Raw genomic sequence first — 13,611 nt, 5'->3', positions numbered from 1 at the left:
TGCACTGGGTGTCCGAGGTTACAAAGGTTGGCGGCTCAATAGGCTCCAATTACCTACCCGTGAACACGCACTCTTCAAAATCTCCACTCAATGTTGCTGCTAGCACTTGCCCCCAAAAAGTGTACCATATAGGTTAACTTGGCTGCGTTTACAAAAACAGATATAGGTAAACCTCACTGACTAGGGTCCACCATACGCATGTCATCCCAGATTATAATAAAGAAATCATTTATAATTAATGTGTACGTTACCCATTTTGACAACCTGAACCTCCTTGCCATCCAATTGAGAGGATAAATACACAAGTACACCACAGAGTACATGTAATATCTGCATAAGTATAGGTGAATTACTAGGTGTTACACAGGATTTAGCTAGTTAAAATGAAGTGTATCTTGAGGTTTACTTACTTGAAATGATTGTGTACCTACAAAGTAAGTTACCCATTATGAAATCGCCATCCAAGTGAGAGAAAAAACACAATAATACACCACAGATTACATATCTGCATTAAGTACAAGGTTGTCATTAGTTGTTAGACCGGATTTAGCTATTTAAAGTGAAGTGTAACTTTATAGTTACCTATGAGCATTTTCTAAATAATTACTTATTACTCATTACCAAATGAAAATACATACAAAAAAAATATGAGCTTAGAATTTAGTCAACTTTAATGCAACATGTAAAAAGACCTTACATTTCTTATAAACAATAATAATTGTATTGTTATTTTAATAATTTGATTAATTAGATTAAACAAAGATAGAGGCCTACTACTCAATAAAATGTTTCTTCCCATTTTAACATTACAAGTAATAATAGAAATCGCCAACGCTGTGTCTGACTCTGTCTTCTTCTGTTTCTTTCCTGTAAGCATTTTCCCATCCTGGAGTCTGAGACCTTGTGGGAATCTGTGGTAGAGAAATAGTATGTATGACAATTTAGCATTGACACTCTACATTAAACCATCCTCATGATTTCTATAGTTTAGGCATATCGCTATCCAGATAGAAATAATAGTGCTTGCTAACACTAATAAGTTAGCTAGTGTTTAACTACATTGAAAATGAACTAATTTTACTTATAGTGTGTTGGCACAAGTAGCTAGCTGGCTAGCTAACGTTAACATGCTGGGTGTCTCACTTAATACCCTTGGATAACGGATACCACGAGAACAAGGTTCAGGGAAGGTAAGACCATCGAGCCCAGCTAACGTTCGCTAGCTAGTTAGCTAGAGAGTAGTAGCAAAAGTTAGCTAACTACACTATAAATACAAAAGTATGTGGATACCCCTTCAAATTAGTGGATTCAACTATTTCAGCCACACCTGTTCCTGACAGGTGTATAAAATCTATCACACAGCCATGCAATCTTCATAGCCACTGGCAGTAGAATGGCCTTACTGAAGAGCTCTGATACTTTCAACGTGGCACCGTCATAAGATATCCAAAAAGTCAGTTTGTCAAATTTCTGCTCGCGCTTTCCCGGTCAACTGTAAGTGCTGTTATTGTGAAGCGGAAACGTCAAGGAGAAACAACGGCTCAGCTGCTACCACTTCGCTCACAGAACGGGACTGCTGAGTGCTGAAGCCCATAGCCCATAAAAATCGCCTGTCTTAGCTTGCAATACTCACTACCAAGTTCCAAACTGCCTCGGGAGCTTCATGAAATGGGTTTCCATGGCCGAGCAGCCGCACACAAATCTAAGATCACCATGTGCAATGCCAAGTGTCGGCTGGAGTGTTGTAATGCTTGCTGCCATTGGACTTTGGAGCAGTGGAAACTCATTCTTTGGAGTGATGAATCACATTATACCATCTGTTGTTTGGCGGATGCCAGGAGAACGCTACCTGCCCGAATGCGTAGTGCCAACTGTAAAGTTTGGTGGAGGAGGAATAATGGTCTGGGGCTGTTTTTCATGGTTCGGGTTATGCCCCTTAGTTCCAGTGAAGGGAAATCTTAATGCTACAGCATACAATGACATTCTAGACGATTCTGTGGTTTGAACGTTGTGGTAACAGTTTGGGAAAGGCCCTTTTCTGTTTCAGCATTACAATACCCCCGTGCACAAAGCGAGGTCCATACAGAAATGGTTTGTCAAGATCGGTGTGGAAGAACTTGACTGGCCTGCACAGAACCCTGACCTCAACCTCATCCACCTTTGGGATGAATTGGATCACCAACTGCGAACCAGGCCTTATTACCCAACATCAGTGCCCCACCTCACTAATGCCCTTGTGGCTGAATGGAAACAAGTCCCCGCAGCAATGTTCCAGCATCTAGTGGAAAGCCTTCCCAGAAGAGTGGGCTGTTATAGCAACAAAGGGGGACCAACTCCATATTAGTGACCATGATTTTGGAATGAGATGTTTGATGATCAGGTGTCCACATACTTTTAGTCATGCAATGTACCTATGCTAAATCGTCCAGCACAATTCATGTATCCAAAAAAGCAAAAACAAATTGAATGGAAAAAATACTTTCTCCCTCCTGTGTTGACGTTTTTGATCTAAAACACTTTGCTTCTTTTGCTGCAGTCTTGGTTGAATAATGTCTGGATTTTGCACACTGACCTTCTCGACCCTGTTCTTTGCATACTGTTACATGACGTCTGTATCAACACGTGGGCATGTTCAAGGTCATCATTATTTCTAGTGTGTTGCGCAGATGGGCAGATCTTGACATGATGTCTTAATTCCTGGGATAAATAAATAATTACAATAATGCATCCCATCCAAAAGTGAGAATTCTCCTCAACAGTGAAACCCTTGTAAGGTTGCATGATGGAATAAGAGTTTGTCTTATGATTATTTTAAGTGGATTTATAAACCATTATTCAACCAAGCTTAATAGGCTTACAATTTGACAAGCACAAATGACTCTCACAATTTGAACCATAACTTTTTATTACAGTTTTTTTCCAACTGCTTACACACAAAATCTTTTCATGTCACACGATTTTTGAAACCTCTTACTCAAAGTGCAAAACTACACACCAAATATCCAAAACCATAAGCTATTTCTCAGCCTTTGACTCAGTTGTCAATTGCATAAAACACTTTTTTCAAAACACTACACACAATTCTCTACCTAAAACACAAAAATCTAACAGGAAGTGACTTGCTTTCCTTTTCCAAACACAACCAATCAAAATGCTACACTTATTCACCAGATCACACACACAATAGGACAGAGGGCAATTACCAATGTCCCAGGACAGCGTGGGGGTAATATGTGTGCTGCCATCACTCAAAACGGGGTCCTCCATCACAATGCCACACTGGGTCCGTACAACACCGGCCATATGCTCACTTTTCTGGATGCAATTTACACAATGCTTGTCCCTGATTCAGATCAGGAGCCTGCTAGATTTGTGGTTTTATGGGACAATGTTAGTTTTCACCGGGCTGTTCTGGTCCAAAACTGGTTTGCCACCAATCCACAATTTGTAGTTTTGTACCTACCCCCATATTCACCTTTTCTAAATCCCATAGAGGAATTCTTCTCAGCCTGGCGCTGGAAAGTGTATGATCGCCAACCCTATACCCGCATGCCGCTTCTCCAGGCAATGGAGGACGCATGTGGGGACATAGAGGTTGCCTCTGTCCAAGGTTGGATACGCCATGCTAGGAGATACTTCCCTCGATGTTTGGCAAGAGAAAACGTATCTTGTGATGTGGACGAAGTATTGTTGCCAGACCCAGCCCGGAGAAGAGATGAAGCGTAGCTTAGCACTGGTGACTGCCCCCTCCCCCCTACCAATTCCTAATAATTAAGTCTTTGATAGTTATATGGCTTTAATGCAGAAACATACAGTAAAAGGTCACCACCTCAATGAGAAGCCATATCTAGATCTTTACCAGGTTCATGTAGTTGCAGTTTTCCCATCACTGAAATTCACCACAAAGTGTTGACAGTTCATTATTTGGCATACAGTGACTTCAGAAAGTATTCATACCCCTTGACTTATTCCACATTTTGTTGTTACAGCCTGAATTCAAAATGGGTTAAATATATTTTTTTCGACAAATTTTACCCAATAATGACAAGGTGAAATGTTTTCAGACATCTTTGCAAATATATTGGAAATGAAATACAGAAATATCTAATTTACATAAGCATTCACACCCCTGAGTCAATACCTGTTAGAATCACCTTTGGCAGCGATTTCTGGGTGCGTCTCTATGAGTTTTGCACAACTGGATTGTACAATATATATTTTTTTTATTCTTAAAGCTTTGTAAAATTGGTTGTTGATCATTGCTAGACAACCACACATTGTATTCAGGACATAAAGTTAATTTCTTTGACACATTTTTTGCAGTTTTACGTTAGTGCCTTATTACAAACAGGATGCATGTTTTGGAATATTTTAGTCTGTACAGGCTTCCTACTTTTCACTCTGTTATTTAGGTTAGTATTGTGGAGTAACTACAATGTTGTTGAGCCATCCTCAGTTTTCTCCTATCACAGCCATTCAACTCTGTAACTGTTTTAAAGTCACCATTGGCCTCATGGTGAAATCCCTGAGCGGTTTCCTTCCTCTCCGGCAAGTGAGTTAGGAAGGATGTCTGTATCTTTGTAGTGACTGGGTCTATTGATTCACCATCCAAAGTGTAATTAATAACTTCACCCTTCTCAAAGGGATACTCAATGTCTGCTATTTATTTTACCCATCTACCAATAGATGCACTTCTTTGCGAGGCATTGGAAAACCTGGCCTTTGTGGTTGAATCTATGTTTGAAATTCACTGCTCGACTGAGGGACCTTACAGATAATTGTATGTGTGGGTTACAGAGATGAGTTAGTCATTAAAAAATCATGTTAGACACTATAATTACACATGCAACTTATGTGACTTGTTAAACACATTTTTCTTCCTGAACTTGTTTAGGCGTGCCATAACAAAGGGGTTGGGCCTACCGAGTGGCGCAGCGGTCTAAGGCACTGCATTGTAGTGCTAGAGGCATCACTACAGATCCGGGTTTCGATCCCAGGCTGTGTCACAGCCGACCGGGAAACCCATGAGGCGGCACACAATTGGCCCAGCGTCGTCCGGGTTAGGCGAGGGTTTTGCCGGCTGGGATGTCCTTCTCCCATCGCACTCTAGCGAATCCTGGTGGCGGCCGGGTGCATGCATGCTGACTTCGGACGCCAGCTGTACGGTGTTTCCTCCGACACATTGGTGCGGCTGGCTTCCGGGTTAAGGGAGCAGTGTGTCAAGAAGCAGTGCGGCTTGGGGGGGTTGTGTTTTGAAGGATGCATGGGCCTCTCCCGAGTCCGTACGGGAGTTGCAGCAATGGGAAAAGACTGTAACTACCAATTGGATATCACGAAATTGGGGAGAAAAAGGGGTAAAAAAAAAATATTTTTTTTTTAACTAAGGGGTTGAATACTTATTAACCAAAGATATTCCAGCTTTTCATCTTTGATTCATTTGTAGAAATTTCCAAAACTTAATTCAACTTTGACATTATGGGGTATTGTGTGTAGGCCAGTGACACAAAATCTAAATTTAATCCATTTAAAATTCAGTCTGTAACACAACAAAATGTGGAAAAAGTCAAGGGGTATGAATACTTCCTGAAGGCACTGTATATCAGATGTATTGGGATAAAGGAAAAAGACACATCAGTCTCTTTGTAACAATTGAAAATAAAGTAATTTACAGTGCATTCGAAAAGTATTCAGACCCGTTTACTTTTTCCACATTTTGTTACATTAATCCCTTATCATAAAATATATATATTTTTTAATTCCCCTCATCAATCTACCCATAATACCCCATAATGACATTTTCATAAGTATTTAGACCCTTTACTCAGTACTTTATTGAAGCACCATTGGCAGCGATTACAGATTCGACTCTTCTTGGGTATGACGCTACAAGCTTGGCACCCCTGTATTTGGGGAGTTTCTCCCATTCTTCTCTGCAAATCCTCTCAAACTCTGTCTGGTTGGATGGGGAGCGTCGCTGCACAGCTATTTTCAGGTCTCTCCAGAGATCGATCGGGTTCAAGTCTGGGCTCTGGCTTTGCCACACAAAGACATTCAGAGACTTGTCCCGAAGCCACTCTTGCGTTGTCTTGGCTGTGTGCTAAGGGTTCTTTGTCCTGTTAGAAGGTGAACCTTCACCCCAGTCTGAGGTCCTGAGTGCTCTGGAGCAGGTTTTCATCAAGGATCTGTCTATACTCCGTTCATCTTTCCCTCGATCCTGACTAATCTCCCAGTCCCTGCCACTGAAAAACATTCCCACGGCATGATGCTGCCACTACCATGTTTCCCCCGTAGGGATGGTGACAGGTTTCCTCCAGACGTGACGCTTGGCATTCAGGCCAAAGAGTTCAATCTTGGTTTAATCAGACCAGAGATGTGTGTCATGTGCCTTTTACTGAGGAGTGGCCATAAAAGCTTGATTGGTGGAGTTCTGTAGAGGTGGTTGTCCTTCTGGAAGGTTCTCCCATCTCCACAGATGAACTCTGGAGCTCTGTCAGAGTGACCATCGGGTTCTTGGTCACCTCCCTGACCAAGATCCTTCTCCCCATTGTCACGTCCTGACCAGTAAAAGGGGTTGTTTGTTATTATAGTTTGGTCAGGGCGTGGCAGGGGGTGTTTGTTTAGAGTGTTTCGGGGTTTGTTGGGGTATGTTCTATGTTAGTCTATTTCTATGTTTGTTCTAGTTTATCTATTTCTATGTAGTTTATTGGGTTGACCTTCAATTGGAGGCAGCTGTACCTCGTTGCCTCTAATTGAAGGTCCTATTTAAGAGGGGTGTGTTTTCATTGGGATTTGTGGGTAGTTGTTCCATGTGTAGCTGTTTGTCTCACAGGACTGTTTTTCTCGTCATTGCTTTGATTTAGTGTTTGTTTTGGCTTTTCTTCATAATAAAGGAAGATGAGCATACACATTCCCGCTGCGCCTTGGTCCCATATTTACAACGAGCGTGACACCCATATTGCTCAGTTTGGCAGGGCGCCCAGCTCTAGGAAGAGTCTTGGTGTTTCCAAACTTCTTCCATTTAAGAATGATGTAGGCCAAGGTGTTCTTGGGGACCTTCAATGCTGCAGAAATGTTGTGGTACCTTTCCCCAGACCTGTGCCTCGACACAATCCTGTCTCAGAGCTCTACAGACAATTCCTTTGACCTCATGGCTTGGTTTTGGCTCTGACATACACTGTCAACTGTGGGACCTTATATAGACAAATCATGTCTAACCAATTGAATTTGGACTCCAATCAAGTTGTAGAAACATCTCAAGGATGATCAATGGAAACAGGATGCACCTGAGCTCAATTTCGAGTCTCATAGCAAACGGTCCTAATACTTATGTAAATAAGGTATTTCTGTTTTTTAGTTTTAATAGATTTGCTAAAATGTAAAAAAATCAGTTTACCCTTTGTCATTATGGGGTATTGTGTGTAGATTGATGAGGATTTTTTTTTTATTTCATCCATTTTAAAATAAGGCCGTAACGTAACAACATTTGAAAAAGTCAAGGGGTCTGAATACTTTCCGAATGCACTGTTTCTCATCTAAGACAGTCTAGGTAACCTGCAAGCGTATTGTGGTAGGCCTACATACAGGGAGGTCTTCCAGCAATCTGCTGCTGTAGGTTTAGTTCTTACAATGGCCTTGACTCAAATCAATAACATGGGAGGAGGATCACTTTGATGTGAAAGAGGAGAAACCATGTATTCTTCCTATAGTATTCTCAGTGGGCTTGTGGTTTGGGAGGACGACACAATAAAGCTATCTCAGGCTAAGGTCTATGGAGGTTTATTTGGCATACTGGATGGGACCCATTGAAGGACGTACATTGTGTTGGATCTAGCTCCATTTGATAGGAAATTGTTTAATATCATCACATTGAAAAACACAGCAAGAAAATCATATAGAATAGAAATGCAATGGAAAGTGGAGTCAAACAGTGTTGAGGTAAGTCCCACGCCCTTTCCAGTAAGAGCGTCAGTATGCAGCCATCTTGTGTCTATCTATCCTCAATCATGAGATGGCCGACACTGAAGCATCATCTAGTTCTAGTAGCCTATACATGGTTGTACATATCCATACTGCTGAGTGGGATGTAGGACTATGCATTCTTTTCATTTAAAAAGTGTTTTTGTTTCACAATGACTAGGCTACTGAAAGAACTAAAACAGAGCCAGTGGATACTAGCTGAAAACCCGTTGACCATAACTACAGTAACAAACCTACACATCCAACCAAGTCATCTTTGATCATATTTTCACATTTTCTCTCCCCAATGAAAATGTGTTCTGGAATTCTTGCCCACTCCCACAGTGTGTTCTGGTATGTGCGTGACGGGAATAACCAAAGCAAGTTCAGTTTGTGAATGGAAAGTCCCTGAAATGAACAATAAAAGGGTCAAAAACCAGCCGTCGCAGAGGCTACAGTGAAGGATAAACAATGCCACAGTGCCATCTATAGGTAGACTGTATCTCTCCTCACTTCTGTTTCAGAGAAATCACATGACGAGTCACTTGACTTTTGGGTATTTGTCGCTCCAGGGTAAAGATTCCTCTAGGAACAGATATGGGATCAGCTTCCCCTCATCCATTCCAATCCTTAACCATTAGTAAGGAAAATGTAAATCTGACCCAAGATCAGCGTTTTAGGGCAACTTCACCCTACCCCGTCTCGACGTCAAAGTAGAAGTTGCCTCACCACAAATCTTGGATCAGATTACCCTATTCCTTCTTGCCATCTTGTTTCTCTGCATTCTGCAAACAATCAGGCAACTCTGTGACGTTCCAATTCAGGCAGAATGAAAAACAAGCTATTTAATTTTCTATTTAAAAGGTAGCAGATTTCACCTGTTGACTGGAAATACAAGACAGGCAGGGGCTAACTCTTTCATAAAATAATGACCCATCATGTATTAATTCATGCCACTGTACCGAAATCCATGTGACGTTCGTAATTTTCGAACAGAAGCAGCCAGCCAGGTATAAACTCCAATGGTGTGCATGTTCCCAGATTCCAGTTTCAAAGAAATCAAGTGATCTTGACCACTCTGGGGCACGTTTGAAAGTAACGTTAGTGTTGGTGCACCATCTTGTGTTGAGTGTGCATTCTGCATGTTGCGCGGCAAATCATGTTGTGCACGAAGCTCTCTGAGTTTGTAAAACAGTTTATTTTTTCACAACATTTTTATGCAGTTTGTGCCTCATAAAATCAGTGTATTGACTTTTATTGGACACCGCGGTGGTTTATCATTATCTATGCCTCGTCTTGCTATGCGCATGTCTTTGAAAAATGAAAGTGAAAGCAGTTTCTGCAGGTTACAGGGGAAGTCCGAAGACAACATCATATTTCTCCATGCTTTAACAACTTCAAACTACACCAGAACAGCCGATAACACTGTCGAAGACAACCATGGCCAATATTTCAACAATTTACAAGCTATCGTTTCTCGCCTTTACTTACTTCATACACGGTAAAAATGGTCGACTTTTCTTACTGTATTTCCTTTCAACTCTCCGGCATCTGTGGTGTAGATTTTTTAAATATATTGATATTGAACATGACTTCATATATGATACAATTTGAAACAACTGCTGCTCTGTATCTACTTAATCTGTATTGATCAGTGATATTGTATTGATCAGTGTTACTTTGTAGCTTGTATATGCATTGCACTTGGTTGGTTAATTTAGATCATTGTGTGAAATGACAAGCACACATAAACAGCCTTACAGCAAATATGTATTCATACGAATGCAATTGTTTTTTAAAAATGTATTACAGTTCAATAAGCGATTTACAGTAATAGAGATTTACAGTATTTTTGTTTCCACTGTCTGAATACTAAGCATCTTTTGCTCTTTTGATTGCCCTTTCATTACTATTCTTACGAAGCTAATCTAAAGTAGTTTACATCTTCTCACCTATCCACATTGATGCTCTCACATATTCACACAACTTTCTCATCCTTCTCTCTTCCAGTCTATGGGACAAGCTGTCCAGTTCTGGAGTGCTGGTTTGTCCAGGAGAAACCAGGTCGAGGTGGGGGATTCCCTGCTGCAATGATCCAGGAGAAGTCACTACTGTATATCAATACAGACCCAGAGAGTGAAGAAACCAAGTCACAGCAGGGACCATCTGCAGACATCAACCATGATAGAGTCTACTACGTCACTGGTCAGTACTTATCATTATACACTATATAGGACGATCTCTTTCGAAATTATGACGGATTTGAATGACAAGCCAGTGGCTGTTAAAGGTGCACTCAGTCAATTTGGTGTTACAGCTCAACAATTCGCCATCCTCTAACACCAAGCCTCTAATTTAAATTATACAAGACTACAAGAGTGTTGTCATTTTAGGCAGAGCGTTTCAGAAAAATAAATGTTATTTCATTGAAAGGATAACTTCTATAGACAAATCTCCCTCTCTCTCATCAGACCCAGCAGCCATCCTCTGCAGTTCCTCTCTGCACCCACCAGAGGGCTCAGTCCATAAACCACAGTGCGAGATAAACCCCTTCATGCCCCAGCCCTCCACCGTTCAATGGGTAGTCCCGCTCACTGACTCTGCCCACAGTCCTATCTACCTGCAAGCTGACTGGTACTCTGCAGCCTTGCAGGGCCTTGACGGACAGCTGGGCCTGTCCAGTGTCATGCGTGCTCCCACGGCAACCAAGGAACCCACTGGTAAAGAGCCCTATGATTGATTTGGCTGGTGTAGGCCGTCATTGTAAATAAGAATTTGTTCTTAACTGACTTATAAAATATTAAAAAGAAAGTAATTGAAATTAATTTGTCATATGCCATGAAGAATTATAGAATCCGGTGATGTTTATTACTACGTAACGTCACAGATAAAGTAGTGTGAAAGTTTAATGTCTCTCTGCTACCCCTCTCTCTCCCAGTGGTGCTCAGTGTGTCCAGTAGAACCCCCTTGGTCCGTTCCAGACTCGGGGAACCGGTGGTTCTAGACTGTGGGTTTTGGATGGAGGCCACTTCTCCTCTCTCTGGCTCTGGCTTCGCCGTGGAGTGGCGCTACCAGTTCAGGGGTGATGGCCGTCTGGTTCTGGCCTACGACGGCAAGACAGACCGATTTGCCGAGACCAAGGAAAAGAGAGCGGGGCTAGACTTCACGGCTCTGCACGAGACAGGAAATGCATCACTGATCCTGCAGGAAGCTCAAGTGCGCCACACAGGAACCTACATCTGCACGGTGTACTTGCCCTATCTCCTGGCTCAGGTGGCAGTGGAGCTGGAGATTGTAGGTGAGGATAGATGAATACACTTGATTAGTCTGCCAATACTAAAGTGTTGCAATTTTTGTTTTAGAACTGTAGAATCTCAACCACTATGTATAGTATATTCACTGAAATAACTACTGTAACTCCATATACAGTACATTCTCATAATGGTATGTCATGGTCTACTAAATAGCATTAGAAAACATGCCATTTATGTGTATCATCCTCTCTTACCTCATTCTCTCACTCCTATTTCTCCCTCTATCTCTCCCAGAGCCTCCGTCCCTCTCCATCTTCCCCTCCCCGCTCCCTCTCTCCGTGCCCGGCCAGGTGGTGAAGGTGCAATGCGAGGCGTCAGGATTCTTCCCCCTCTCCCTGGACTTCCACTGGGAGTTAACAGGGCCTGACGGTAAGGTCAGGCCCCTGGGTCAGGGCAGCGTGACAGGCCACAGGCAGGGCCCAGACAACACCTACAGCCAGACCTCCCGTCTGGAGTTAGACTCAGCCAAGCTGGACCTTGGCCGTGGAGGGGAGGTCACCTGTGTGGCCGTCCATCCTGGAGGCACCCGGCGGGCCAGCGTCACCCTCAATGTCATCGGTGAGAGTTAATTTAATCGAGCTGCATTGAGTTGATGGATGTTGCCCCTGGGTCCACTGATTCATAGTAAAGGTTAGGATTGGGGTAAGGGAATCTGTGGTTAGGGGCAATTTCTACCTCAAGCAATGTTCTTTACATTCCATACATGGGTCCATATAGCAGTGTCTCTAGGCCTACCAGTATAATAAAGCAATAAGGCCCTAGGGGGTGTGGTGTATGGCCAATATACCATGGCTAAGGGCTGTTCTTATGCACGACACAATGCAGAGTGCCTGGATACAGCCCTTAGCCGTAGTACATTGGCCATATACCACAAACCCCAGAGGTGCCATATTGCTAATATAAACTGGTTACCAACGTAATTAGAGCAATAAAAATAAATGTTTTTTCATACCCGTGGTATACGGTACTGATATACCACGGCTGTCAGCCAATTAGCATTCAGGGCTTGAACAGCCCAGGTTATAATTTCTGATATGCAATTACTTTGATCTGAAAAGTCAAATACATTTGACTTGACTTGACACAACTTATCCTGCGTATGTCTTAAATTTACTCTCTATCTCTTCATCCCAATCAGGTATTAATGGTCCCTCCATTGAAGACTCCATGGCGATGGTTGCCGTGGCCCTGGGGCTCTATGGTTTGATCAAGATCGTCTCCTGGACATTTAGCTCTGGTAAATACAATCGGTTTGAACTAAGATACACAAAAAAAGATGTTGAAGCCGTAAAGCTACAGTGTGAATTTGGATCTTTCGAATTCATTTGGATCTTGTGTGTCAATCTAATGCTTGACCTTTTCTTGCCTTTATAGGGTCCGATGATACTAACTCACAAGAGAAGGTAATTGCACTTTCGTAAATGTCGTCAGACATATTTTGTAGTTAAGTGTAACTACTATGTATCTGTGTATATTTCCCAGCTAACACTGTCTTGCCCAAATGTGTTTTTATCTCAAGCTGTTATCCCTCTAGTTAAAACTCCAGACCCTGGATTATCAATCAATGAAATGTATTTACTATGGATTACTATGTAATATGATGACATTATCTGTTATGTGTTAGTGAATTTTGAATTAGGCCCTTGGATTTCTCCCATTGTCTGTTTTGTTAGTTTACACACTTTGGGCTCATCCTTATCCTCTCTCAATTACAGAAAGTGAAGTAAATGTGGAAACACCTGGGATTCCCAGGTGAGTGTGTAATGGAACTAACAAAGCTGGAATTTCAGGAATAAAAGTGCACCGTTTGTGGAAGGTGGTACATGGAAAGAAGATATTGAGTTTCTGACAGTAGTTGAAAATGAATGATCTAACAAGTGGTCGGGGGATAAAAATATTTGAATAGGTGGCTGATTTAAATATTGACATATTTAAATACGGTCATACAACTGTGAATTCCTCTCTATAAGAACTCAAGAGACTTGTGCACATGAGCATATGTACATATGGATATAGATAATTGTGTGTTGTGTTATTAGTGGTTAATTGACCCTGGAATTAAAGATTGAACCCTGTCATTATTTGTTTTTCTATTGATTCTGAAGGTGAATATAAGACAAAATCCTTTCAATTGGAATTAGTAATTCCCTGAAAGTGTGTTTATATATTGTTTTCATTTTGTTTGTTTTGGGTTATATTTAATTGTATCTTGCCTTGTATAGACGGTATATAGGCTACAGTGATTTTTAGTTTTTTGCTATTGATGTTCCTACCACCACATCAGAATTGTTAGATTAGTGTATTTGCCAGCCAGGAATGAGCAACAACTTTGAGCAAATGA

The 13,611-nt window shown here is 41.7% G+C and overlaps 1 protein-coding gene across 1 annotated transcript; it reads left to right on the top strand.

Moving 5' to 3' along the window:
• The first annotated feature begins 9,396 nt into the window (after positions 1 to 9,396).
• Positions 9,397 to 12,997, top strand: tapbp (TAP binding protein). The gene is given in 8 exon segments (NM_001123605.1): positions 9,397 to 9,457; positions 9,967 to 10,161; positions 10,428 to 10,676; positions 10,895 to 11,254; positions 11,505 to 11,828; positions 12,409 to 12,507; positions 12,645 to 12,673; positions 12,986 to 12,997. Coding segments are annotated over 8 exon segments (1,329 nt in total).
• The last annotated feature ends 614 nt before the right edge of the window (positions 12,998 to 13,611 follow it).

The sequence above is a fragment of the Salmo salar genome, chromosome 27, assembly GCF_965601325.2.
Source record: "Salmo salar chromosome 27, fSalSal1, whole genome shotgun sequence".
NCBI classification, from domain to species: Eukaryota; Metazoa; Chordata; class Actinopteri; order Salmoniformes; family Salmonidae; genus Salmo; species Salmo salar.
The sequence above is the reverse complement of the archived record's forward strand: the minus strand, read 5'-3'. Positions and strand labels throughout refer to the sequence as shown.